The 26211-nt window shown below is 40.5% G+C and overlaps 1 protein-coding gene across 1 annotated transcript in view; it reads left to right on the top strand.

The window, feature by feature from the left end:
* The first annotated feature begins 882 nt into the window (after positions 1-882).
* Positions 883-26211, top strand: part of LOC131240004 (flavin mononucleotide hydrolase 1, chloroplatic) — a 46237-nt gene continuing 20908 nt past the window's right edge. Inside the window, exons 1-5 of the mRNA XM_058237992.1 lie at positions 883-1248; positions 5250-5325; positions 21140-21191; positions 21314-21428; positions 25432-25502. Of these exons, the coding sequence (XP_058093975.1) occupies positions 1037-1248; positions 5250-5325; positions 21140-21191; positions 21314-21428; positions 25432-25502 (526 nt within the window). The 5' untranslated portion in view covers positions 883-1036. The remainder of the gene's footprint in view (positions 1249-5249; positions 5326-21139; positions 21192-21313; positions 21429-25431; positions 25503-26211) is intronic.

The raw sequence follows: 26211 nt of genomic DNA, 5'->3' as shown, positions 1-26211 counted from the left end.
AGTGCTTCAGTTTCACATGCAGTCAGATGGGATTTGAAGGTGCAATCTAGGTGTTTGTAGAAATGCCTCAACGGCAAACTTGACTCAATCTTGGCTCAAACTCGGCCCGAGCTAGCTCGAGTTGCTGACCGAATCGAGCCGAGCTGGCCTGTCAGGCTCGAGGACCGAGCTGAGCCGAGTTTAAGCTGAGGTCAGCCAGTGGCCGAGCCGAGTCGAGTTGAGTTGGCGACTTGATGTACACCCCTAGCCATATAGCTGATGTAGGTATGTGTCGTGCGAAGACGAGCACCGACGCTCCTCGAGCTTTGAGTTGTATGAACGGTTCAAAGGAGATTAAAGTTTTATGGGCCCCACAGTGATGTATTTATTATATCTACACCGTTCATCTATTTTTAAAGATAATTTTAGAGCATTATCCTAAAAATGAATCATATCCAAAGATCATCTCGAGCACACCATAAATAGCAGCGGGGATAATGATTTTCACCGTTAAACAATTTGTAGGGCCCACCATAACGTTTATTTTTCATCCAAACTGTTCACAATGTCACAAAGACCTGAATGAAGAGGAAAAACAAATTTCATAATGATCCAAAACTTCTGTGACCCCAAAAAGGTTTCAATGGTAGACGTTCAATCCCCCGCTGCTTTTTTTAGTGTGGTCCACCTGATAGGTAGATCTGTCTTATTTTTCTTCTCAAGCCATGATACGAGCTCGCCAAATGTATGGACGGTTTGGATACAGGACGGTTTGGATATAATACATACCTCATTATCATACCCACATAACTTGCTGACGTCAATACAGCAGCTATAAAGCTGGTGTGAGGTACACCAGCCAATCCGCTTCCGCATACATCACGGTAGGCCCTACATCGCCCAACACACCACCACACCACCGGTGGGGGTGGTATGGGCAGCACCAGCTGATCTGCGGGCTGTATTTCCCCGTCCTCACGGAATGAGTTCCCATCACTTAAAAGTTGGAACAGAGACACGAGGCAGGCGATCCGCAATCGGAAGCCACTAACATCGAATGGCTACGATTCTCGTGCGGCCCACCTTTTTCCCATCTGCAACCCTCATTTCAAGACCATCACTACGGCAAATGGCCATCAGCAGTAGCGGTAGCAGCAGCTCCTTCTCATCCTTTCCAGAGAAGAGAAACAAGTCGCCGATTCTACTCTTCGATGTAATGGACACGATCGTCAGAGACCCTTTTTACCAAGATATCCCTGCCTTCTTCGGGTATTTTTCTTTTCCAATCTCTTTCGTTTGAGTATATTTTCTAATGTCTCTGCCGTTTTCCTGTATGAAATATATATATATATATATATATATATATTAATCTCTTCCTTTTGCTGAAATTGGAAGAGAAAAAGAAACCAAAAATCTTTGATACTTGCATGGTTTGACGCTTCATACACATGCCCTAGAAATTGCACACGTGGCATTCTCACTACTGAAATTGAACCATCCAAATCTTGGGCCCTGCTTTGTATGGGCCATGAACCAAGAATTTCACTGTACTGATGTCCCAACTGGCTGATTACTGGAAATCTATTGGATGGTTAAAACAAAATATATTTGATGATCTGAATTCTGATCATAATTTAAACGATCTCATTTTGGGCTTATGACCTATCTAGAGTTCAGTTCTCTTTGGTTCGATTTGTAGTTTGTAATTCATTGGCTTATGAGTAAATCCAATGCACGCAGTTTTCTTGCAACCAATTCCTTCAATCTCGTGTAAATGTTCGAAGCTTGCAGCCAATGCCTTTGATTCATCTTGTTTGTGGCATCTATTCACCTTACTGGCAAAATTAGCCTCAAGCTCAATGCAATTGGAAGCACTGGAATGCAATTAGATGGTAAAATGATCTAGCTAACAAGTTTAGATCGATGGCAACACATGCTCTTCAATGCACACATGCAAGAGAATGAATATTTCTTAAGAGCACTTATTTTCAAAACTTCATAATGAGACTATACCCTAATACTAATGAAAAGATTACAACACTGTCACATATTTTACTTAAACAGGGTATCTACAAAGCTTAAAAGAAAAGAAAATAAACACTAATACTAAGCTAATGGGCTCCCACACATGCTCATGTGGGCCCTGCATGTCATCCGACACATGGCCGCATCAAAGCTGTATTTATATGTCATATCGAGTCGAATTGCAATAACTACTCCAGTTAAGGGCCTGTTTGGATTGTGGGGAAAAGAAAAGAAAAGAGCAGAAAACGGTAATGACGATCCAATGATGGATTCCTTGGATTGGATTCTAGGAGCACTATTGAAACATGGATTCCCATTAGAGCTGGACACCGAGCCGAACCGAGTCGAGCTTGGCACAACTTGGCTTGGTACGGCCAGCACTACCTCAGCTCGAGTTCGGCTTGGCTTGGCTTGGCTCAGTCGTCGAGCCTAACTGGCTAGCTTGGCTCTTTCGGTTAGGAGAGAGAGAGAGAGAGAGAGAGAGAGAGAGAGAGAGAGAGAGAGAGAGAGAGAGAGAGAGAGAGAGAGAGAGAGAGAGTCAAGTTGGCCAGGTTGAAAAAAAAGGAAAGGAGATTTAGGGCGAGCTTGATATTATATATTATTATATTATATATTTTATTTTATTTTTAAATGTATATAGGTCGAGCCGAACCCAACTAAGTTGAATTCAAGTCAAGTCGAGTCAAGCTTGGGCCAACTCAAGCGTGGCTCGAAATTTTTTCAACCTAAAAAAGAAGGCTCAACTCGGCTCAAACCTAGCTTTCGATCCAAGCCGAGTCGAGTGAGTTAACCGAGCGCTTGGTTCATGTCCAACTTTAATTCCCATGGATTCCATTTTTGGGGAAATCTTATTTGGATAGTAAGTGTAAATCTCATTTTTCCTCTCAAAATGGTCACCTCGTATCTTATGTGTGAGAACTTGAAAATAGAAAAGGCTAATGATTGCTATTTGCAATCTCACTATTTCCTTTGCTATCCAAACAACAAAAAAGTCCAAAGAATGGAAAACCCTTGAATTTCTTTTCTTTTCCCACAATTCAAACAGGCCAAATGGCAACGACCAGATTATAATGACCTTTTGCTAGTATTCATAATGAGGAAGTCCATAAATTTGAGTTACATCCCTTTCCTGTCCGGGTTGAAAATAATTTAATAGTAATTTCAAGTATACTCCTTCGATATGAATACTTGGAAATGTAATTACAGCTTGGTCATTTGCACTTAGTTGAACTAGTTATTGCAATTCAACTCTTCAGTGCACCCAAACACAGCCTAATTCTTGTCAATGGGTAGTGCATTTTCACTTTGAGGCTTCTTATGAGTATGGTAGCCAAGTATTATCCTGGGTGAGACTAGAAAGCTTCATGGTGTAACTAGGAAAACACATGCACAAGGCTTCTCTTAATCCATAACAACCATTTTGATTTGCCATGTGTGGAGTCATGCTGTCCTTTTGAGAAAACTTTGGTGGAAGACCATATAGATATCCATGTGAAGGTTACCTTATGGAAGTAGTCTTAAAAGATGATGAAGAAGCTTTTGCTATCCTCCCTGAAGTGGTGGATAATGTGTACCTTCTAAGTCATGTTGGCCACCACCGTGGAGATTTCCCTGCAGTCTATTTTGTGCTCCTGCACCGAGTTACTAGAGTTTTCATTTGGGTCAGTACTCACTATTGGTAGGACCTGCCTTCAGTGTGTTCTAGGTGGTTCATCTGACGGTCTACTGCAGTCATGTGATGCTGCACAAAACTCCCCTTTTTGACAAATTGGTCCATCCAATTGTGGTTGGGCTGAAGTTGAAGATTAAAAAGAAATACAGCCAACAGTCCACATGCAAAGGCTTTCAACTGAATGTCTGAGATCAGTCAATGGCAGAGATTTTTGGTCTATTGTCCTTTGATGGTGGAGCTTGCCAGCTGAATGATCTTGGTCACTGAAAGATGTGTTCCAAATATCTGGAATACTCGGCCCAAATGAAAACACCATTTTTTTTTATTTTTTTTTTGGGGGGGTTGGCATTGCATAATACTTCATTTTATATATCCAGTTGTATCTAGGATCAGATTCCTTTGCGCTAGGGTCTCTATTCATGGCTCAGTAGTAGACTCACATGAGTTTCAACACATAGGTCATGGGTTTGAGTTCCTATTAGTGGTCTGTGTGGGTGCGAGTGTGTGTGCGTAAAAAAGAAAAGAAAAGGAAAAGGTTCCTTTGCGCTAGGTGCACTAATCCTAGTTCCTAATTACATTTTTACTCAAGTTTCATTTTGCTGGCAAGATTGGGAAATTGCTTCTGCAGAAACGAGTTCACAGAGTGACTAAGCAGAAGAAATGCATGTATTATCATCTTAAGGGGAAAAAAAAGGAAGAAAAGAAAAGAAAAAAATGGCTGCATTTTGAAAGTGGGAGAAAGAATAATGAGTAAAATACCTCTGGTAGGTATCTAGCTATGGTAACTTAAGTGAATGTGAGAACCAACATCATTCGTAGGATGGGATCAGGAGTTCTTGGTTCGGGAGAGAAAATTGCAATGCTTTGAACACATCGAAAGAGCTTGTCAGCTTTAGTTTCTTTGGTTTACAACATCATTCATCTTGTTTACTAATTCTTTTCACTCTAAATGCATGTGGTTGAAGTCCTAGTGGACAGCTGGTCTTCATCATAGTTTTGCTTCTAATATTCATCCATTCATGTTCTCATTCTCTAGAAGAGAACTTCCTGATTGTATCCTTTCTACTTTCTTCTTGCCAAGTTGACATAATAAGCTGCTCATCATAAGGTTCAAAGTTGCGCTACTGAAATATCTATCAATGGAAACCAATATATTGGTACATATCAAATGATGCATCATGTGTATCCATCCTCCTTATTGGTGTGAACTTTGACAGATTTAGTTCCCTATCAGTGATATATGAGATATGTACTATGATGGTAGGGTTGATGCTCTTTCAATGTTGATGGAAACTTTAGTTTTGTCTTCCTGTATTATGCTGCTACTTGCTACTCAGTCGGCCTGTCTGCAATGTATTTTGGGATTAGGGCCATTTTGAGAACTAACTAGTTATTCCTTGGCATTCTCATAGGTTTATTAAGATGTATTGATTTTCACTTGCTTTCATGTTTTGAACTTGAAAATTATCCTGATTTTCTAGATGATTCTCTTTCTCCTTTTTCCTGCAATTTTCACCTTTTCGAACCTAAACTTAATTTATCTTCTTAAGCCAATAGAAATTTGCATGTGCAGAATGCCTTTCAAAGAACTATTAGAGATGAAGCACCCAACTGCATGGCTTGAGTTTGAGGAGGGGCTGATTGATGAGGTATACTTAGCAATGGTGGGGGAAGGTATTTTTGGCTGATCTACTTGAAAAGAATACAAACTGATTGTTATTAGATGATATTGTCGATTAACTTCTTGGAAACACCATTTCCATTTCCCCCTCATTTCCTGAAAAATGACCATTTTCATTTTCTTGTCCCAACTTAAAAAACGTCATTTTCAAGAAATTGAGGGAAATGACCTCTCCTTTTATATAGTGTCCCACATGGTAGTCAAGTGTGCCACCGCCCATCTTCTAAGTTCCCCCCTATGACATTGCATAGGAAACCTACCAAAAAGAAGAAAAAGAGAGAGGAGAAAATGCCAAAATTACCCTAAATCTACATCCAAAATGAAATAAAATTCATTACTGATGATTAAGGGGAAGAACTTACCTTTTTTTAGATTTACATAAATAAAAATAAAACTTGAGCTCCACAACCATAGAAACATTAAAAGGGGGAAAATCAATCTTCTCCTTTGTTTGCGCTCCAATGCTTCCTCAAAATTTAGCCAAGAGATTCCTGTTGGGCTGATTGATTCTCTAAATTTTTACCTTCAATCATTGTGTGATTGAGTGAATCGAAAGAGGGCTTTTGAAAGAGGAATAGGGCTTTTAGTGAGAGAGGGAATAGTGCCTTAGAAGAGGGAAAATGAAAGTCTTTGCTTTTGTCTTAGTTTTACACCATTTAAAACTGGTTGTAGCTCTTCAACTGTATACTTGGCAGAGATGTTACAGTTGCCTGGTACGTATGATACTAAAGATATGTTCCATCCCCAATACGGACCCCAGTTTGGATGGTCTTAATAGCTGTACATCAATGCCACATGTGAGGAGAATGAGTCACAACCAATTTTCAAATTGTGTTTAATTAACTAATATAAGATACTACAATATACAATTTTTAACTTTTTAAGCTTTAAAACACACCTCCACATTAGTCAAGGTGTTCCATATCCATTACGATACGCTCGTAAAGGCCGATACGTATAGTAATGGCCATGACCGTTACACGATACGGGGGTAAAAAGGGGTAGTCAGTTTTTTGAGACCGTATCAACTGTTACGGTGGCCGTAAAGGCTGTTATAGGGCATCAACGACCGTTACTCCCGTAATAGTAAAAAACGATCACTTTTTTTTTTTTCTATTTAAATTCATTTTCTCCTCTTTTTCACTTTTCTCATTCCAAAAACTCTCATATATCATTTTACAACAAATTTTGACCACTCTTACTATAACTTTTAAGATTAAAACTGTGGATTGAAGTTATTTGGGCAAATAGAATCTCCGGTGGCATTTTTTTTGAAAAAATTGAAAAAGTAGTATTTATGCATTTTTCTGATTTATAGTTCTAATGCTTGATTTTGATGTGTAAACATTAGAGACATAATCATATTAAACAATTCACTAGACAGCCCGATACAAGACTCTCACCAAAGAGTGGACCGTTACACTATCATATACATATTCAAAACAAAAAATGAATATATATTTGAAATATTTACATTATTCTTGATTTTCTAGATATTTTTTTTTTCAGAATTTTCAGGCAAAAAGAAAATTTTCAACCGCTACGGGGGTCGTAACGGTCCTTACGCCCCCGTATCGGTAATGGTGGTGACCATTACGACAACCGTTGCCAATACGGAATACCTTGACATTAGTATACACTTCCAATGCCATACGTACACCCAAAATAACATACACTACATGAGAGTTACACTATTTGGATGCGCTAAGTAGCGTTGTAGCTACGCTACATTGTAGCGTACACTACATGCACTATTTAAAACACTAGATGAGCATAGTTGAACCAAGGATGTTGAGATGAATGAATGGCAAGTCAAGGAAAGATAGAATCAGAAATGAAACGCATTTGAGGGAACATAAGAATAACACCAATAGGTAAGATGAGGTAAGGTAGACTTAGATGGTTTGGCCATGTGCAATAGAGACCAAGAACTGCATAGGTCAGAAGGGAGTTGATTCAAGTTAAAGGCTCTAAAGGGCAAGGGGAAGACCTAAAATGATGTGCATAGAGGTAATAAGAAAAGACTGGAGGATGTTGAGATGGAGGTAGTTCAAAAACTTGAAAATGCGATGTCCAATTAGGTCGAGTCGACATGAAGACTTGATCGAGTGAACTTGCCTCGATTTTATATATTAATAGTTCAAACACACACTCACACCCCACAATGGGTACTCGAACCCATGACCTCAATGTTGAAACTCTTGTGAGTCTACCACCGAGCCATGAGTAGGGAGTCTAGGGACATATATATATATATATATATATATATATAGAGAGAGAGAGAGAGAGAGAGAGAGAGAGAGAGAGAGAGAGAGAGAGAGAGAGAGAGAGAGAGAGAGAGAGTAATGGTCTCTTGCAAACTGTATCGCATGAGCTCTTTATGCGCACCAAGCTAATGGAGTGGGAGTGAGTAGGCTTGGGGTGGGTTTTGTGAAATCCACTCCCGACCATTAGGTTCTTGATAGCAATTTAACCGTAGGTTTAAAAGAATAAATAGATTAGTAATTCAGGTGTACCATACTAAGAGAAACAACAATAGAAGGATACATCTACCGTTAAATTTTTAGGGGGCCAACTGTGATATTTATGTGAAATCCACTCAAACCATTACCTGACTTTTAGAAATACATTCACGAGGACAAAAAATCATGCCCATCCTAGATTTATGTGGGGCCATACAAGTGAAAGAATCTGAATGGTGGGCATATCATGCACTATTTTCACTCATATGTGTCACGCCCTAGACTCGGTAACCGGACTCACAAGGAACCCGATGGCCGGTTCTAGCCGCAACAGCCTCCGTAGTACCCCATTCTCTGCTCCTGAGGCAGGTTCCGATACTGGGATCCTACAAGGAAGATTTTCATAACAGTATAAATATTCCAATACGAGCATACCCAAGATCACAACAAGTATATCTGAGAATAACAAAGGCACACATCACAAAATCCATTATGAATTTGAACATTTACAAATATTCATAAGGTCTAAAAGGACATACATAAGATAACAGAAGAAGGAAAGGAAAGGAAAGACTGCAACACTGGGTCATCAAGCTCAGCTCTACTCCAAGCTCTGCCGCTACGACGCCTGCCTAGGATCTCCTGCACGTATCAATCTTGCATAAGCTTATAGAAGCGTAGGGGGTGGTGAAAGTGCGTGACAATGGTGCACAGAAGAATAGCAGGAGGTACAAGGAGAGAAACATGCTCAATGACAATATCACAAGCCTTACCAAGGCTTATCATGAATACGATGCAATGAGTGCTGGGCGTCATACCGAGGCAATGCATGAAGGGGCTTATGCAGCTAATGCTAATGTGATGTAAGTAATGCCAAAGCTCATATCCAAACCACATGTCAAGTACATTTCCAATCATAAGGAAATCACCAGGGTCCATTACACAGTTGAATGACTACCGCTTTACAGACCTCGCACAGTCAAACGAGCGTAAGAGACCTCACTACCCGCCTGTGGACAACCAATTACCAACAGGGCTCGACGGCAGCAGACCCATTTCACAGCTGGTCAAACTTAGCCTAATAATTTCCTCCCTCATAGGCGGATGAGGCCACATCCCTACCCAACCGACTACACAACAGTGGGAGTCACGACCTACCGGTATAAGGTCCTCGTACGCTTATATATTCCACCCGGTCATGGCGTTGGAGCAGATCCTTGGTACCATAGAAGTTTTGGAATTTTCACCCATGGGCATCCTATGCACCCGGTATGCTCAAGTAATATTTCCAGTGTCCACACATACGGCCATCCACGAACGTCCCTGTGGAGGCGAGGCCCTGGTGAAGCAAGGGCGGTATCATCATGAATGCGATGCTAATGCATGAGTTACACATACAGATCATGCACAAGCTTCGGGCACTGAATGTGCATAAGGGGAGAAACTCCGTCCCTCTATGACTACCACACAATGCAATCAATTCATACCGATGATGCATATGGGTCATAATGATGTAAGTGCGCTACCTATAGAATAAATATATATTCCTCCTTCCCAAGGAGGGACAAGGTCTAGGTACATAGACAGATATTCCAAGGAGAAGTGAAGTCTTTTAGTGGGGGCCTAGTACTTTGGGATGGCCCACAAGCTAAGAGAGTCATAATCCCAAGGAAGAAACTGTCCTAATCAAGGGCCCAAGGTGGACCTTCAACCACCCATAAGGGCCCTATGGGCCTACTTTAGGGCCGCCAAGGAGGACATCCAACCTCAATTGGGTCCCAAAAGGTAGCCCGCTAACTATGCACGTATAAAGTAGGGTCTAGGGCCCAAGCAATGCATGACCTAATGGGCTATACACAAGCTCAACTCATAGGTAATATGGTGGGCCCTCAAGCAAAGTTTGATCCCAACCACAAGGGTCATAAATCCATATATTGTGGTGGGCTTCATGGGCAGCCCAGTAGTTCATCCATATGGGCAAATTTCACATTTAACACAAGTGAGTTGGGCCTCACTTTTTAGCCCAAGTATAGGGTCAATTTAGTGGGCAGCCAAGGGCCCAACTACTTGTATATTATAACCCCTAACCTATCACAATAGGTAGGAGAGTATAGACCCAAAGGTCATTGGTCCTACTGAGAAGGTTCTAGTCTAAAAAGGCCTAAGGAACTAGTCAATTAACCACATACATCATTCCAATAAAAACCCAACTTGGGTGGGCCTCAGATGGGCCCTAATTAAACCCAAAAAATACTGAAGGAAAAATGGCAAAATAATAGATTAATCCATCCTCAAATCTGGTGGGCCATACTGCCCCAGAATAACTCTTATGGGTAGTAGTATTGGGCCCATTGCCAAATCCTAGCCCACCCATTTTCCGGGTTGGTTGGAACCCAACAATAAAATTGTTTTATAGTATATTTAATCCCTGATGGCCCACTCACATCATTGTGGGTCCCACCAGATGAGAAGGGGATATACAACACTCACTTCAAGTGGGCCATGCCGTTGGAATGCAGGCCTAGTGGCAGCCCAAGACAGGAATAGCCCATATGTAGGCAGCTCTACGGGCCCAGGTATTTGGCCCAAAAAAACTCATCCCATGGGACCCAGTTAGAGGCTACCAAAGGGGAGGATGGTCAAGTCCCCTAAGGACCCCACATGAATGGATGGTGTGATATACAACACATTTAGGTGGGCCCACATGGTAGGCTGGACGCCCCGGCCTGGGCATCCCTACCTAGTGGGCCACTCCAGGCCGCACCACGGGTAGTACTGAGGCCCAATAGCTTTGAAATTTTGCAGGGTGACAATTCCATGGGTGGGCCACACCTCCACAAAATTTAAGGATTTTTGGACAACTGGAAATATTTTAATTCATTTTAAGAAAACAATCTATCCTGAGATACTACCTGATCTGAACATCCCATTGTGGCGAGCTGGTCCAGCCCTTGCCACGGTGTGTACAGGTGTCCATTGGCCCCAAAATTTTGTTGGTGGATCCTACCATGGGCGGGCCACCTCCCTGCAAAATTTTAGAATTTTTGGAGTGGCAAAAGTATTTTATTTAATTCATACAATTTATGGACAACAAGGTTGCAAAAAATACAGGTTGCTGTCCCCTTTTTGGATCACCCATGGAGTGGGCCCATGCCATAGAAATTAAGGGAATGTGGTCGGGAGAGGTGCCTCTACTGCTGTACATCAAGGTGGGGTCCACATCGGTGGCCCACCATCCCAATACATGGCCCACAAAGGGGCTTTCCAAGCCCATATACATGGCTGGACGGTCCCACATGTTGGACTGTCTAGGCCCTTGGGCATCCCAAGAGGGGCTGCTAGGGGTGGTTTTTAGCATACATCATGGTGGGGTCCACATGCCAACGACCCACCCTCAAATCCTTCAAAAACAATTCAAACATGAGGGCCAAACACTTCCCAAAAATTAGCAACATAGGCCTGTAAAAAAAATTCTGGACAGCAAGGTATATTGCTGCCTAGTGCAGCCCACAAATAAAAGTCCAGCAAGAAAATCCTCACACACATTAAGGCGGGGCCACTTAGATGGGCCACACACATCCGGAACGTACTTCCAATCGACCCGGGCCTTCCATGTGAGAATGGACAGCAAGGTGGATCTCCACATGTCCAGCAAATGGGAGATGGGGACGTCCCATCAAGGGTGGACAGTTGGATGTGTCTTGCACATCAGGTGGGCCACCTTGATCAGCAATATTTGGGAGAAAGAAATAGATGGAAAGAGAAAACAAGAGAGAGAGAGAGAGATCGGCCATACAAGAGGGATTTCGCCACTATAAATCCCTTATGCACAAAGAAGAACCAATATACATTGGTCATCTTATGGATCTATGCATGCATGGACCTCCATAATAAGAATCTGAGGTGGGGATATCATCCCCACCATAAAACAAAGGTCTAGATGACCTTGGAAGGGCTGAGATTATGAAATACATCATGATGGGGTCCATGGAGGATGGCCTCATCATGGAATGACACATGCATGAAGGATGGCCAATGGCCACATCCAAGGGGTTAGATGGGATCCCCACCATGGATTGGTGGGTCCCACTTGTCCTATACATGAAGAAACAAAAGAAATAAGAGAGGAGAGAAATCAACACTAGTAGAAGCACCCACTTGGGATTTTCAAGCTTCCACCATCACTAGGGATCTCAAGCTCCAAGGTTTAAGATTCAATGGTCAAGATGGGACTATGGTGGCTAAATGATGGAGGAAAGGAGGGAGAAAAATGCTGGAAAATGGGAGGAGGGCTGGACGTTGGACAGGAAGAAGGAAAGAAGAGAAATGCGAAGGAAGAGAAGAGAGAGAGAAGTTGTAGGGAGGTGGTAATGATGGATTTGTAAGAAGGGTAATCATAGCTATGGGAGGAGATTACTATGCTCATAATGTTTAGGTTAGGCTTGGGTAGTGTCCAAGGTGGGTAGTGTTTATTCCATGGAATTGTAGTGTGTGTGGGTGGTGTGCATGGGAAATTGTGCCATAGAAGTGGCCCACTTGCATTGCACAAAAAGTGGGCCTCATGATGAAATGCTCATAACTTTGATCCGTAAGTCGGATGGACACACAAGACACGTTGTTGGAACTGCAGCGACGATGCGGACAGGATGACATAGATCTCAGGTCGATCCAAGTCGGGTCTACGTGATCGGACTCAAGGATGACCGCAAACACAATTCAAGGGTTGCGGGTTGCCGGAATTCGAACGGTAGGACCGCGGGACTACAAGAAATGAAATGCATACTCACACACATAGACACATGCAGAAACTCGGGTCGGGTCTTACAATATGACCCACCTGAATTGTGTATGCGGGTGAGCTTTTAACACTATGGTTAAATTCATGCCATGCATCTGATGATCGAAGTGGATTTCATGTACACAATAGGTGGGCCCACCCCAGCTCTCCTTGCCTTGCCTGCCTGTCCACGTCCCTATGCATGCTGACTCTTCCAGCAGCTACCTCTTGCTGGTGAGTACTGAAAGTGTTATGTGAGCCCCATTATAACATGTGTTTTATCTATATTGTTCATCTGTTTTGCTGGATTATTTTATGTCATTAGATCAAGAATGAGGCAGATCCAAAGCTTAGTTGAACCACACTATAGGAAATAGTGGTGAATGAAGGCCACCATTAAAAATTTCTTCAGGCCACAAAAGCTTTGAATCAAGCTGATATTTGTGTTTTCCCTTCATCTAGGTATACATGACCTAATCAACCGGTTGGATGACAAATAAATATTATAGTGAGCCTTAGAAAGGTTTTAATGGGGGGCATTCAGTAACATTGTTTTTTTTTTTTGTTGTGTGGTCCACCTTAAATTTTTACCTGCCTCATTTTTTAAAACACGTCATAAAATGAATTTGCAAAATAGATGGACGGAGTGGATATAGAATACATACATCAAGGTGGGCCCATGGTAAGGGTGGCATCCTCTTGGGTCAGTCCTGGATTTCACCTAATCTGCTCCCCGGCATGTAACCCGCCGGTCTTGCTGCAGCGTGCCAACAGGGTGGGGCCATCTTAATGTGTGTGTGAAATCCACTCTAATAATAAAATGCGTGACAATAATTTATCAATAGGGTTAAAAAATCACCCACATTCATATTTTAATTGGACCATATAAGTGGAAACAATGAAGGGAATGCCCACTGTCTAAATTGTTTGGCTTGGTATGGCCCACATAAATCACATAAAGGTCTAAAATTTGATCCGTATGCATATATTTTTATGAGGCATCTAATGGTTGGAGTAGATTTCATATAAAAGTCACTGTAGGCCCTGCGAAAATTCAACGGTAGGCATAGGGGTGGGCCCTATGGTGACATGTTCGTGAAATCCACTTCAACCATTAGGTTCATGCTGGAAATTTATTTGTATGACCAAAAGAACGGATGGATTCATAATTTGGGTGGCCCACACTAAGAGAAATAGTGGGAGGAGTGGACGCTTACTGTTGAATTTTTATAAACCCCACAGTGATATTTATGTAAAATCCACTCCAACCATTACCTACCTCCTAACAATACATGCATGAGGACCAAATTTCACACTCGTATGTGATTTATGTGGGCCATACCAAGCGAAACAGTTTGGACGGTGGGTGTTCCCTTCACTATTTCCACTAGAATTATGAATGTAGGTGATTTTTAGTCCTATTGATAAATTCTTGTCATGCAACTTATCATCAAAGTGGATTTCACATAAACGTCATGGCGGGTCCACCCCCAACCAACCCTGGTGGCACATTGGGCAAGGATAGGCGGGACATGGATTGCATGCTGGGTTGCCACTAGCGACTTTTCTACCAATCTGTGCTTGTGGGTCCCACAATGATGTATGTGTTTTATCCAAGCTGCCCATCCATTTTGCCAACTCATTTTATAACATGTTTTGAAAAATGAGGCAATTCCAAATCTTAGGCAGACCACACCACAAAAAACAATGGTTATTGAATGCCCACCATTAAAAACTTCCTGACATTTTGTGATAGAGGTTCCCAGGAAATCTGCAAGAACACATAATGGGAATATATATATATATATATATATATATATATATATATATATATATATATATATATATATCAGCTTGATCCAAAGCTTATGTGGCCTCAAGATTTTTTTAAAATGGTGGCATTCAATCACCACTATTTCTCGTGGTGTGGTCCACTTGAGGTTTGGATCTGCCTCATTTTTGGACTAATTTATGGCCTAGCAAAATGGATGGGCAATATAAATATAATACATACATTATGGTGGGGCCCACAAAGCACTTTCAACACTCAATAGCAGCGAAGTTGCTGTTGAAGTGTTAGCATGCATAAGGCCTTACATTAACGGGCGGGCAAACCCAGGAGGGAGGGCTGGGGGTGGGTCCACCTTGACATGTATGAGAAATCTGCTCCAATCACAAGGTGCGTGGCATTAATTTACCCATAGTGCTAAAAAATCACCCACGTCCATAATTCAGGTGGGCCATATGAGTGGAAATAGTGCAGGAGATGCCCACCATCCAAATTGTTTCACTTTGTATGGCCCACATAAATCACGTATAGGCGTGAAGTTTGGTCCTCATGCATGTTTTGTTAGGTGGTAGGTAATGGTTGAAGTGGATTTCACATAAATGATAAATATCAAGGTGGACTTCGTAAAAATTCAACGGTAGGTGTCCCCATCTTCCATTGTTTCTCTTAGTATAGGCCAAACTAAATTATGAATCCATATGTTCTTTTGGCTATACGACTAAAACATCACAAACCTAATGGTCAGAGTGGATTACATGAACAGATCACCATAGGGCCCACCCCCAACCCACCCTCTCCAAGTCCATTGGCCTGGTGCTCAAAAGGTCTCCTGCAGTACGGTGCGCAGGAGAGTATTACTCTCTCTCTCTCTCTCTCTCTCTCTCTCTCTCTCTCTCTCTCTCTATATATATATATATATATATATATTGCATGAGAAGTTCAGACTCCTTGCTTGGACTTCTCATGCAACATGGAGATGTCCATGATCCTATTGATTTTAAGTCTGATAATGAGCAAACACAGCAGTCACCACCTAATGCTATTCCAGCCTGTGTTCATTATGCTAAGACAATTGATAAAAACATCTATTTGCTCTAGATGGCATACCACCATCCTAGTGGCAGAGCAGAGTATTCGAGATGGACTCATGGTGTGCAGCTGAGATGTATACCCCGAATGCCACAGTTCCTTGCATTATCCAAAAGTTTGTTGATCGTCTAGCAGGGCGATTGCAAGAATGATGGAACAATCTTGGCAAGTATTGGTGGGTATAAGCTCTCCACTCCCAGATTTTTGAAGCATTTATGGGACTCATTTTTAGTGAATTCATTGGCTTCATTGAAGCATATCAAGATTAAGCTCGAGAAGAGTTTCTCAAAGCTAAGCTCCGTTCCTTTAGAAAGAAAGACATCACACAACAACACGTCCCGTTGGTTCCACATCCTCAATTGTGTAGATGATGTGAATCTCAAACAGGCTTAACTCTCTCCCAGAGACATTAGGCGATGAAACACAGAAGTTGCTCACCCTCAGAGTGATGCAGGACAATTAACCACTTGCTCTAAAAGCTTGAACTGATAGAGCATGGCGAATTAATCCCTTCATCTCATAGCCTATGCCGCAAATCCATGGGTTAGGTCCTTGGCCGAACCCTCCTCGTAAGTCCCAAATCCATGGGTTCCACCTCACACAAGCCACTCGCCTTACATGAGCCCCAAATCCATGGGTTCTGCAGGCCACCCTCAACTGTGCCCCCGCATCCCACAAGCCACCTGACTCGAGCTCGGTGTGAAAATTCCCCCGCATTAATCACCTCCGGTGAGGAGTCTTGAACACGGACATCCCGCTATGATACCAATTTGATGCGGGACAATTAACCACTTACTCTAAAAGCTCGAACTGATAGAGCATGGCGAATAAATCCATTTATTTCATAGCCCATGCCCCAAATCCATGGGTTAGGTCCTCGGTCGAACCCTCCCCATGGGTCCCAAATCCATGAGTTCCGCCTCACATGAGCCACCCACCTCACATGGGCACCAAATCCATGGGTTTCGCGGGCCACCCACCTCGAGTGTTCCCCTGCATTCCATAGGCCACCCCACTCGAGCCCGGTGTGAAAATGCCCCTGCATTACAGAGGCTTCAACCTCCAGCAGACCTCATTAGGGTTCTTCCACCAATTCAACTTACAAGCAATCAGTAGGCTATGTAACCAACCCAAGTTCATGCGTTGAATTGAGCAACTTGGAAAATGTTTAGGAGATGCATGTGATTATCTAGACCTCTCTATCAAGTGTAATGATCCTATAAACCACACCTATGCCACTGAAAAGAAGTTTCATCACAAGAAAATCATCCTCAAAGAAATGTGCTCATAATCTCCTCCAAGGAAAACTTCATCCTGTAGATGGACGTTTCTTTGTCTAAAGAAGTTTTGGCACCGTACTACTGGTCAATGTTATCTTTGTGGAAAAAATGCCACTTCGCCAAACAATGTTCGCAACACCCCAAGAAGAAGAACATTGCTCTGTTCCAAAAGGCCCGCGACATTACTCAAGATGATTTTTTTGATCTTAAATCGCTTCTCTCTTGATGATGAATATGATTCCTGGTCAGTTCTTGCCCTCCAGCAAGAAGTCATCTTACTAGAAGAAACCTACTCTTCTCTTGGACATCCCATCACACACACACACACACACACACACATATATAGGGAAAAGGTACTATGCGCTCGACCTCACGATAAGCTCCCGTGAGGTCGAGCTGTGTGGGCCCCACCATGATGTGTGTTGACCATCAACACTGGGCATTTGATGGGTCCCCTCTAAATTATGGGATATCCCAAAAATCAGCCGTATACAGAACTCAGGTGGGCCATACCATCTAAAATCATGTGAAGACATGCCAAAAACATATAAAAGCACTTGGTGGGGCCCACCTGAGTTTTGAATGTTGTTGAAACTTGGTCTGAACCCTCATCCAAGTGGGACACACATAATGGATGGGCTGGATTTGCAAACCACATCTCGGTGGGCCCAAAAAATGATTATGAATGTTTTAATGGTGCACGGCCCCTCCTCACTTCTGTATGTGTTGTGGCCCACACAAGTCACGGATTGACTTGATTTTTGAGACCTAGGCCCATGATGGAATGGTGCATCTAACTGATGGGGTAGATGTTCGAAACGCATCACGGTGGGGCCCACATAGCTCAACCTCATGGGACGGTCCCATCAACTCGAGCGCATAGTACCTTTTCCCATATATATATATATATATATGTACACACACATATGTATATGTATATATATGTACATAGACACACACATAGATATAGATATAGATATGTATACACACGCAAAGACTCATGTTTTAAATATCAACGATTTCGGCTGATATATCCCACAATATATCTTGTATGCCACCTGTGCGATACGAAATGCATAGGTAGTGCCAATATATCCCACACGTTCGATCTAGTGAGCATTTTCAAAATTTTTATCCTTTTTTTGTTGAAATTATGTTAAATCGGTATCAAATGGTTACAAATCCATTGGTTCTTCATATTTTGCATAAAAAATCATAGAGTTGGAGCTTTGATTTCGATATCCATTGGTTCTTCATGTTCTCCATGTTTTTTTTTTTTCCAAAATTTTCCTTCAACCAGCCGTCAATTGAGACTAATTTTGAAGTATTTATGAATATTTAATGTAGAGACATTTTCATACCGGGCTCGAGTGGGGTAGCGATATGAGGACACACTCGGGGTGGGCAGCTCGTGTGAGGCGGGCCCATGTGAAGTAGGGCCCCCGAGGAGGGTTCGGCTGATGTCCTAAACCATGCGATGTGGGGCCTAGGTTATGAGGTAAAGGGATTAATTCACCATACTCTATCAATTCGAGGTTTTAGAGTAAGTGGTTAATTGTCCTGCATCAAATTGGTATCAGAGCAGGAGGTCTCGTGTTCGAGACTCCTCGCCGAGGGTAATTAATGCAGGGGCATTTTTATACCAGGCTCGAGTAGGGTAGCTTGTGGGATGCAGGGACACACTCGGGGTGGGCGGCTTGTGTGAGGCGGGTTGCTCGTGAGAGGTGGGCCCATATGAAGTGGGGCCCATGAGGAGGGTTCTGTTGACGTCGTAACCCATGAGATGTGGGGCCTGGGTTATGAAATAAAGAGATTAATTCACCATGCTCTATCAGTTTGAGCTTTTAGAGTGAGTGGTTAATTGTCCTGCATCGGTATTTGATGAAATGATCATCACATACACTCTAATTTGAAATTTGAGTGTAGGTGGTCCGATTTGGGAAATTTTGGGGAAAATTCGAAATTTCCCCAATTTCTCCTAGATTACTTGCAATGTTGCATTCCAAACATGAAATCAAGCATGTATGAGGGTTGATCTACTGATTTGTTTAGTACTTGTCAAAATTTGAAAAATAAGATCATTTTTTAATTAAAAATTAATAAATTTTTTATTAAAATATTATTATTTTTTTCAAAATTTCCCGTCAACCAACTGTCAATTGAGACTAATTTTAAAGTATTTAGGAGTGCTTGATGAAATGATCATTACATTCACTCTAATTATTATGCATTTAATTTGAATATAGTTGCCTTAGTTTAGTTAGACAACGCATATCGTAGGACCCTATACAAAAGAAACCTATTATGTGCACTTCTTTTTTGAGATCTTATAATTTAAAAGTGCGTATTAAGGTAATTTTTTTAACAATCCCTGAAGTTTCATTGAAAAATTCAACCTTTTTCTCAATATTTCCCCATGTTTCCCAAAAAGTGTGATAAATTACCCGATACAAACAATATATCCTGTGTGATAACCAATACGTATTTGTATCCCAAGGATGCGATATGTAACACAATACCGATATTTCAAACACTGACACAGACACAAACACACACACACACACACACACACACATATATTTATATATGTATATATATGTACATAAGACACACACACACATATGGGTCCCTACTCATGGCTCAGTGGTAGACTCACAAGAGTTTCAACATTGAGGTCATGGGTTCGAGTACTTAATATTAAACTTGATGGAGATTAGTAAAATAAAGAAAAATATCTAACTTTAACAAAGCCTTTGGCAAGGTGGCAGCAGGTTTATGTTTTTTGAACCAATTAGTTGGGATGGCAGAACAGGATTTTTGTAGCTGGCCCCAATTAGTTGGGGTATAGCTTAGATGATGACTCCCACCACCATCACATCACCATCATCATCATCATCTAAAATACGAAATCCTTCATCCAATGATGAAAACTAGATTGCATAAGATCTGAAATACATGCTTATTAAGTCTTCAAAACCCAAACTGAATTCACATAGGAAACCTTCTGCAATAAAAACCTCGTAATTCTAAAGACTCCTGAAATGCCGTGTCATGGGCTGATTCTCTGGATGCTTGTCCCTGATGCTTTTCTCAGTTGATGAAGGAAATCAAGGAGATGGAGGGCACTATCTCAGTATCCTTCGCTCATACTAGAAGGAAAGCCAATTTTTATTTTTATTTTTATTTTTATGAATGCTTATAGGACAGTTGATCATATAGCAGATGATTCATCAAACGAGAGGTTCTAGTCTCCAAAGCCTGTTGATTGGCGACCACCATTCTGTTGCAATCTCCTTATTATTCTTACTCTTCACAAAAAAAGAAAAGCTCTGAAAACGCTTGTACCTGACCTAAATAGGAAGCCAACATAACTAGTAATTTTGGACTCTAAAGGTGGGCTTCAATGTGTTCCCATATCATAGTTTGGGTAGATATGGGGTGAGGGCACTCCCAATTTATTGAAACATGTGCTTGGTGCAAAGTTTAAAGCTGGACCTCATTATGCTTATGCCTTTCCACCTTTTCTTTCTTAACCATTATTGAGTTTGTTCCTAATGGGTCCGACACAATTGTATGGAGATTTAAGGTGTAGAGGAAGCTTCCCTGTGCATACTTCTTGATATGTCCTAATTAAAAGGAATACTAAAATAATATTAAACTACCTGTGACAATTTAATCCAGTTCTTAATCCTCCTAACACTAGAAAGAATTTTCCTTCATCCTTTCACTAAATTAAAACCCAAAAATAATGTCTACTTCATAGTAACACAGTGCAAAATTCAGATTTCTAACCATCAAAACATGATTACATCATTGGCCCTTTCCAATTTATCTAAAACAAAGAACAAGGAAGAAAATAAAATTGATTGAAAATCAACCAGGCAAAGCCAGTCGACTGTCAACCTCGATAAGGGAAGGGGTTTTCTGATGCTTCATACTTGGATAGCGTAATTGACATTTCACCTGGTTTGGTTTCATTGACTCAATGATGTTGGATGTGCTATCTTTCCTTTGGAAATTCCAATGTTTGATGGTTTCAGTTTGTGTTAAGCAAAATTCTGAAATTATAGGAATTTGGTGATTCTATAAGGACATCCCTTGCCCATTGGATGAAAATCTAGTAACTGTTTGGCTTACTTGTTATGGGATTATTCTCGGTCTCTATTTTCCTAGTAGTTTCTCTCTGTATTTTAGTTGCCTATGTATGGGGAAAAGTTGAATTTTCTCTTCTTCTGTTCTTTTTTTGCCTGTATTTATGACTTCGTGTAATGCATCTCTCATCCTTTACAAAGTACTAATGAAAATTTACTTTTTAGACTTGATGCTCTTGAGTAAATGAAATTATCGTGGGTGATGCTATGCTTGTTTATTTCATCTGGTAACAGATGGACCTAGCTAAGAAATTCTTTAAAGATGGAAGACCACTCGATGTGGAAGGTAAGCATTAGTGCACTAGAGACATGTTCATTAATGTTAAGTAATTTAATCACCGGCAATGTAGTTAAAGGCGCTAGGTGCACTAAAGGTGCAGCCAATGACTGCAGCTATTCTCCCTGCAGGTCTTAAAGAATGCATGAGAGAAGGATATTCCTATGTAGACGGTGTTGAAGCATTGCTACAAAGTCTGAAACGAAACAACTATGAAATGCATGCTTTCACAAACTATCCTATATGGTTAGTCAATTGACTCTCTTACAAGCACTGAATCCCAATTGTAAAAAATTTGACAGGCACCAATCACGGCAGCTCAGTCGGGATCTTCCTTTGCTTCTTTCTTGTCATTTTGGGTCTCTAAGCACTATCCATCCTCAAATTTGGACTGTATGCAAGAAAACATGATTTATTATTATTATTATTATTATTTTTTTTGTTTTTTAAGTCTTCTGATGAATCTAGTATGCCAGATCTGAGCCAAGATTATTTTCCTTTTTATGATAAACATGGGAGAGGGTTTTGTAAGTGGTGATCAAAAGAACCATGTCCTCATGGGGTCCAGTCTGCAAGATTATCATCCTGGGCTGGTGATCACCACTGCAAAACTTAATGGAAACACTATTTGGAGTGGTCTGAATCTGCTAAAATGGTCAATGGAAGTAGGAGGAAACTGAGGTATATTGCAGGCAATGGGAAGGACCTTGCTGCAGTTGATTCATCCTAGGATGAATGGGAAGTGAGAATCTAATAGTAATCTCATGGCTTCTTCATTCCATGTAACCAAATATTAGCCAAGGTTTGTTGTTCTTAGGAACAATAAAAGAGTTATGGGGAAGGTGTTTAGTATCGATATCGGTGGGCATAGCGGTGCCCACCGTTACTGATACGGATACGGCCCGTATCGGCCGACACGGGGGTGTAACGGCCGATATGGGTCCCGTAACGGTGCAATTTTTTTATTTTTTATTTTTTTTGCCAAAAAAATCTGAAAAAATATGGATTAAATCTGGAATATTGCAAATATTCCAAATATGCATTCATTTATAATTTGGAACATGTTTGTGGTGGTGTAACGGTCCACTCTTTGGTGAGAAGTTGTATTGGTCTGCCTGGTGAATTTATGAACCTGACAACCTAGTATTGGCTATAGATCTTTAATATTTAATTATATAACTATATAATATCAATATAAATTAATTAGAATGAATCTAATACCAAAATATCTCATATTTGTAGGTATTGGTATATTACATACCTTGTGACTTGTGCACGTTTTATTTCAACATACAATCCAGGGACTTTTATGTCTAATTATGTAATTCATATATCTAACAAATTAATATAATTGTTCACAATAAATCTTAAGAAAAAATTTGAAATTATATTCAAGTAAATAGTGTGGTCGATTTAGAGCTGATTTGGTGGACCATTCGATACCCCAAATCAACGTTAAATTCATGCAATCTATTGGCACTTGTCTCACTAATGGATTGGTGGATATTTATTGAACAGTGAAGAATGAAAAATATCAAATGATCATATTTCAAAAAAACAAGTGTTTGCAAATTAACAGTGAAAATCATTTAAACAATTTAATTTTGGAATTGTGACTTGGCAACAATAGTGCCATAATTTAATTTATTAATTTTGAGTTAATGTATGCCTCATGGACAATTTTTACGGCCATGTACAGAGGGCCCCCCATGATGTATGTATTGTATACCAATGACATCCATCTGTTTTATCAAATCATTTTAAGGCATGGTCCAAAAATGAGGTAGATCCCGATCTACGGTGGACCACTAGTGGGTGAGGCCTTGAAATTGGGGTCCACCTTGATGTATTTGTATATCTGTGCCATCAATCTATTTTGCCAACTCATTTTAAAGCACGATCCAAAAAATCAGGCAGATTTAAATCTTAGGTGGACCACTAGTGAATGACGCCCTGAACATAGGACCCGCCTTGATGCATTTGTTGTATATCCATGCTGTCCATCCTTTTTGCCAACTTATTTTAAGGCCATGGTCCAAAAAATGAGGCAAATCCAAATCTTTGGTGGACCACACAATAGGGATTGAATTCCCACAATTAAAACTTATATTATTATTATTATTATTATTATTATTATTATTATTATTATTATTATTGTTTGTTAATATTATTTTTTAAGTTGTAACTTGTGTTTTCCTTGATCCAGGTCCATGCAACCTTATCAATAGTTTTGATGGTAAATAAAAATTATAGTGGGCCATAATAAGTTTTTAACAGTGGGCATTCAATCCTACTGTGCGGTCCACTTGAGATCTGGATCTGCTTCATTTTAGGGACCATGCCTTGAAATGATCAAGAAAAACTGATGGGTGGCATGGATATATAATATAACACATTAATCAAGGTGGGCCACATGCACAAAAACAATGCAAGTGCATGGTGGACATTCAATTCTACTGTACGGTCCACTTGAGATCTGGATCTGCTTCATTTTAGGGACCATGCCTTGAAATGATTAGGAAAAACTGATGGGTGGCATGGATATATAATACAACACATAAATCAAGGTGGGCCGCATGCACTAAAACAGTGCAAGTGCACTAAGCGGCATGCGCCGCAGACTACCGGATAAAATAAGGTGCGTGGCTGTAAAACAAACAGCCACACCCCCCATTCATTTTTTTCGAGGCTGCGAGAGAGGGAGAGAGAAATGAGAGGGAGAAATTTAAAAAAATAATAATAATAAAAATTGAGAGGAAAAGAAAGGGAAAAGAGAGAGAAGGAGAAAACGAGAGGGAAAAAGAGAGAGGGTGGAGAGGGAGTTGCACCAGATGGGAAAGAAGAAGAGAAGTAGGAGGAGGAGCTGCAGCAACACTGCGATGAGTTGTAGCAGCGCTACGGAGAAGAAGAAGAAAGGAAGAAGAAGCAAGAATAAGGTCAGGGTCTTTTTTTTTTTTTTTTTTTTTTTTTTTTTTTTTTTTTTTTTTTTTCCTGTAACAACTGTTACAGGCACATAACGGCCGTTATGCCTTTTAACAGCCGTTACAGCCCCTGTAACAGCCGTTTCAGTTCCGTTTTCTGCACCTCTCCGTTTCAACCCCGTATCGTATAACGGTAACTGCTGTTACCGTTACGTATCGGCCGTTACGGCCAATATGTAACTGATTTGGGATACCCTGGTTATGGGAAACCGTAGCCAAGAGAAACTCTAAACAAGACGATCTAGCACATGTTTACTAGCTGCATCTTGAGATTACCAACTTGCAACAATAAGAACTGAAAGTGGAAGAATATTTTGCTGCAATGCAACAGAAGTGGGTTTCTTTATAATAAAGAGTTCACAGCGTTGAGTGATTACGCTCTAATCATCTTTTCGTTTCCATAGTCTTTTCCTCTCCCTCATCTCTCTCACAATGAATCTCATTAATAAGGAATCCCCCTTCCCCAGGACTCAAGCTTCAAATCTATGGAGGTTTTGAACAATTACACCTATTATATTTTTAGAACTCACAATGAATTACCAATTGAACTATAAATCAAACTTTCGATATTGGTAGGATGTAGTTTGACCTTATTATACCTACAAATTGTACTCAATCCATGCAGCACCCACAGTTTGCAAATCAGGATGGTCTACTTGGGACTTGCCCAAGTCAATTAGGCCAGGTCGTTGGTTGGGTGACTTGGTCAGAAAAAACGAGGACCATCTTTTGTTTCGGCATTAGTCAACCTTGTTTAGCATGACTGGGCCCAATTTCCTGGGTTTGATTTGGGACACAGCCTGGTTTTCACTATGCAATAAGGAGGAAGGAAAACGTTTTATATTTGTAATAAATAGTAGTTTTCTTGACCCACCTAGTTGATCCACAGAATCTTGGTTTCTGAACTATAAGAATACCATATTCTAGCAATTTGGAAGTAGAGGATGGGGCATAATAGATTATTGCCATACTTGATATGGTAGGAAGGAACCTGTTTTGAGTGGTTAGGTGCAGAGGTGGGAGTGGTCTTAATGAAGTTCTACCTGGAAAATCTTGTCCAAGTCTAGGAGTCAAAATTTATTAATAGAAGAGGAGCTTGCAATCTTTTTATTCTGGTCATTAAGCATCCTATTGAGGGATGCAGACATTAATCCCATTTATATTTGTACTTCCAAGAAAAGGAAACTTGCTTACATTCTTTTTAATGTTTTATTATGCTTTATTCATTCATCATGACCTTGCTCAATTACTTCCATTATCTTCTACAGGTACACTCTGATTGAAGAGAAGCTAAAAATCTCCAAATATTTATCCTGGACATTTTGTTCTTGTAAAATTGGTATTTTTTTTCCTTGCATGAAACTTGTCTTATAATGCTTAGATGTATGGGAAACATCGAAAGACTGATTCAAATTTCTTTGTGCAGACTATCTTTCATATATCAGTTTCATCTAGATGTACTTATCTAGTAGGCATGATTGCCAATAGTAATCTTTCTCATTATGTGAAGCTATGTTTTCTTAGGAAATAATCATTCATGTCTGTTGGATATTCCATCAACTTGTTGTTGAGGTCAGTTTTGTCAAAATCCTACGACTTGCGTTTTGTGATTTGAGTTGAATCTTAAGCGAAACAATTTGAATCCCACCTTGAATCCATTTTTATATGAATCCCACAATTTACGATTCAAATCCCGATTTATGATTTAAGTTGACTTTCATTTTCTGTTTTTAAATTGGTGGGGGCTTATTTGGAATGTTTTTATGGATGGTTATGTTTGTGTTGACTTATATGTATTTGGAATGATGTTGGAAATCAAAATATGTCTTTTCATTGGTCTATAGAATCAAATGCCGCTTTTCCAACGTGATTCTATGTTTAAGAAAGGTAATTAGAACATAAATTATTAAAGGATCTTTGTATTTTTATAAGGGAAATTTCTTGAAAGACCAAAAGAAAGGAAAGATAAGAATCCTTTAACACTATCATGACATGGTATTACTTGGCATGGTTTTGAATGACGGTATCGGCCACCGTGTCGGCCTTGC

This window comes from Magnolia sinica, chromosome 3, assembly GCF_029962835.1.
Source record: "Magnolia sinica isolate HGM2019 chromosome 3, MsV1, whole genome shotgun sequence".
NCBI lineage: Eukaryota > Viridiplantae > Streptophyta > Magnoliopsida > Magnoliales > Magnoliaceae > Magnolia > Magnolia sinica.
The sequence above is the reverse complement of the archived record's forward strand: the minus strand, read 5'-3'. Positions and strand labels throughout refer to the sequence as shown.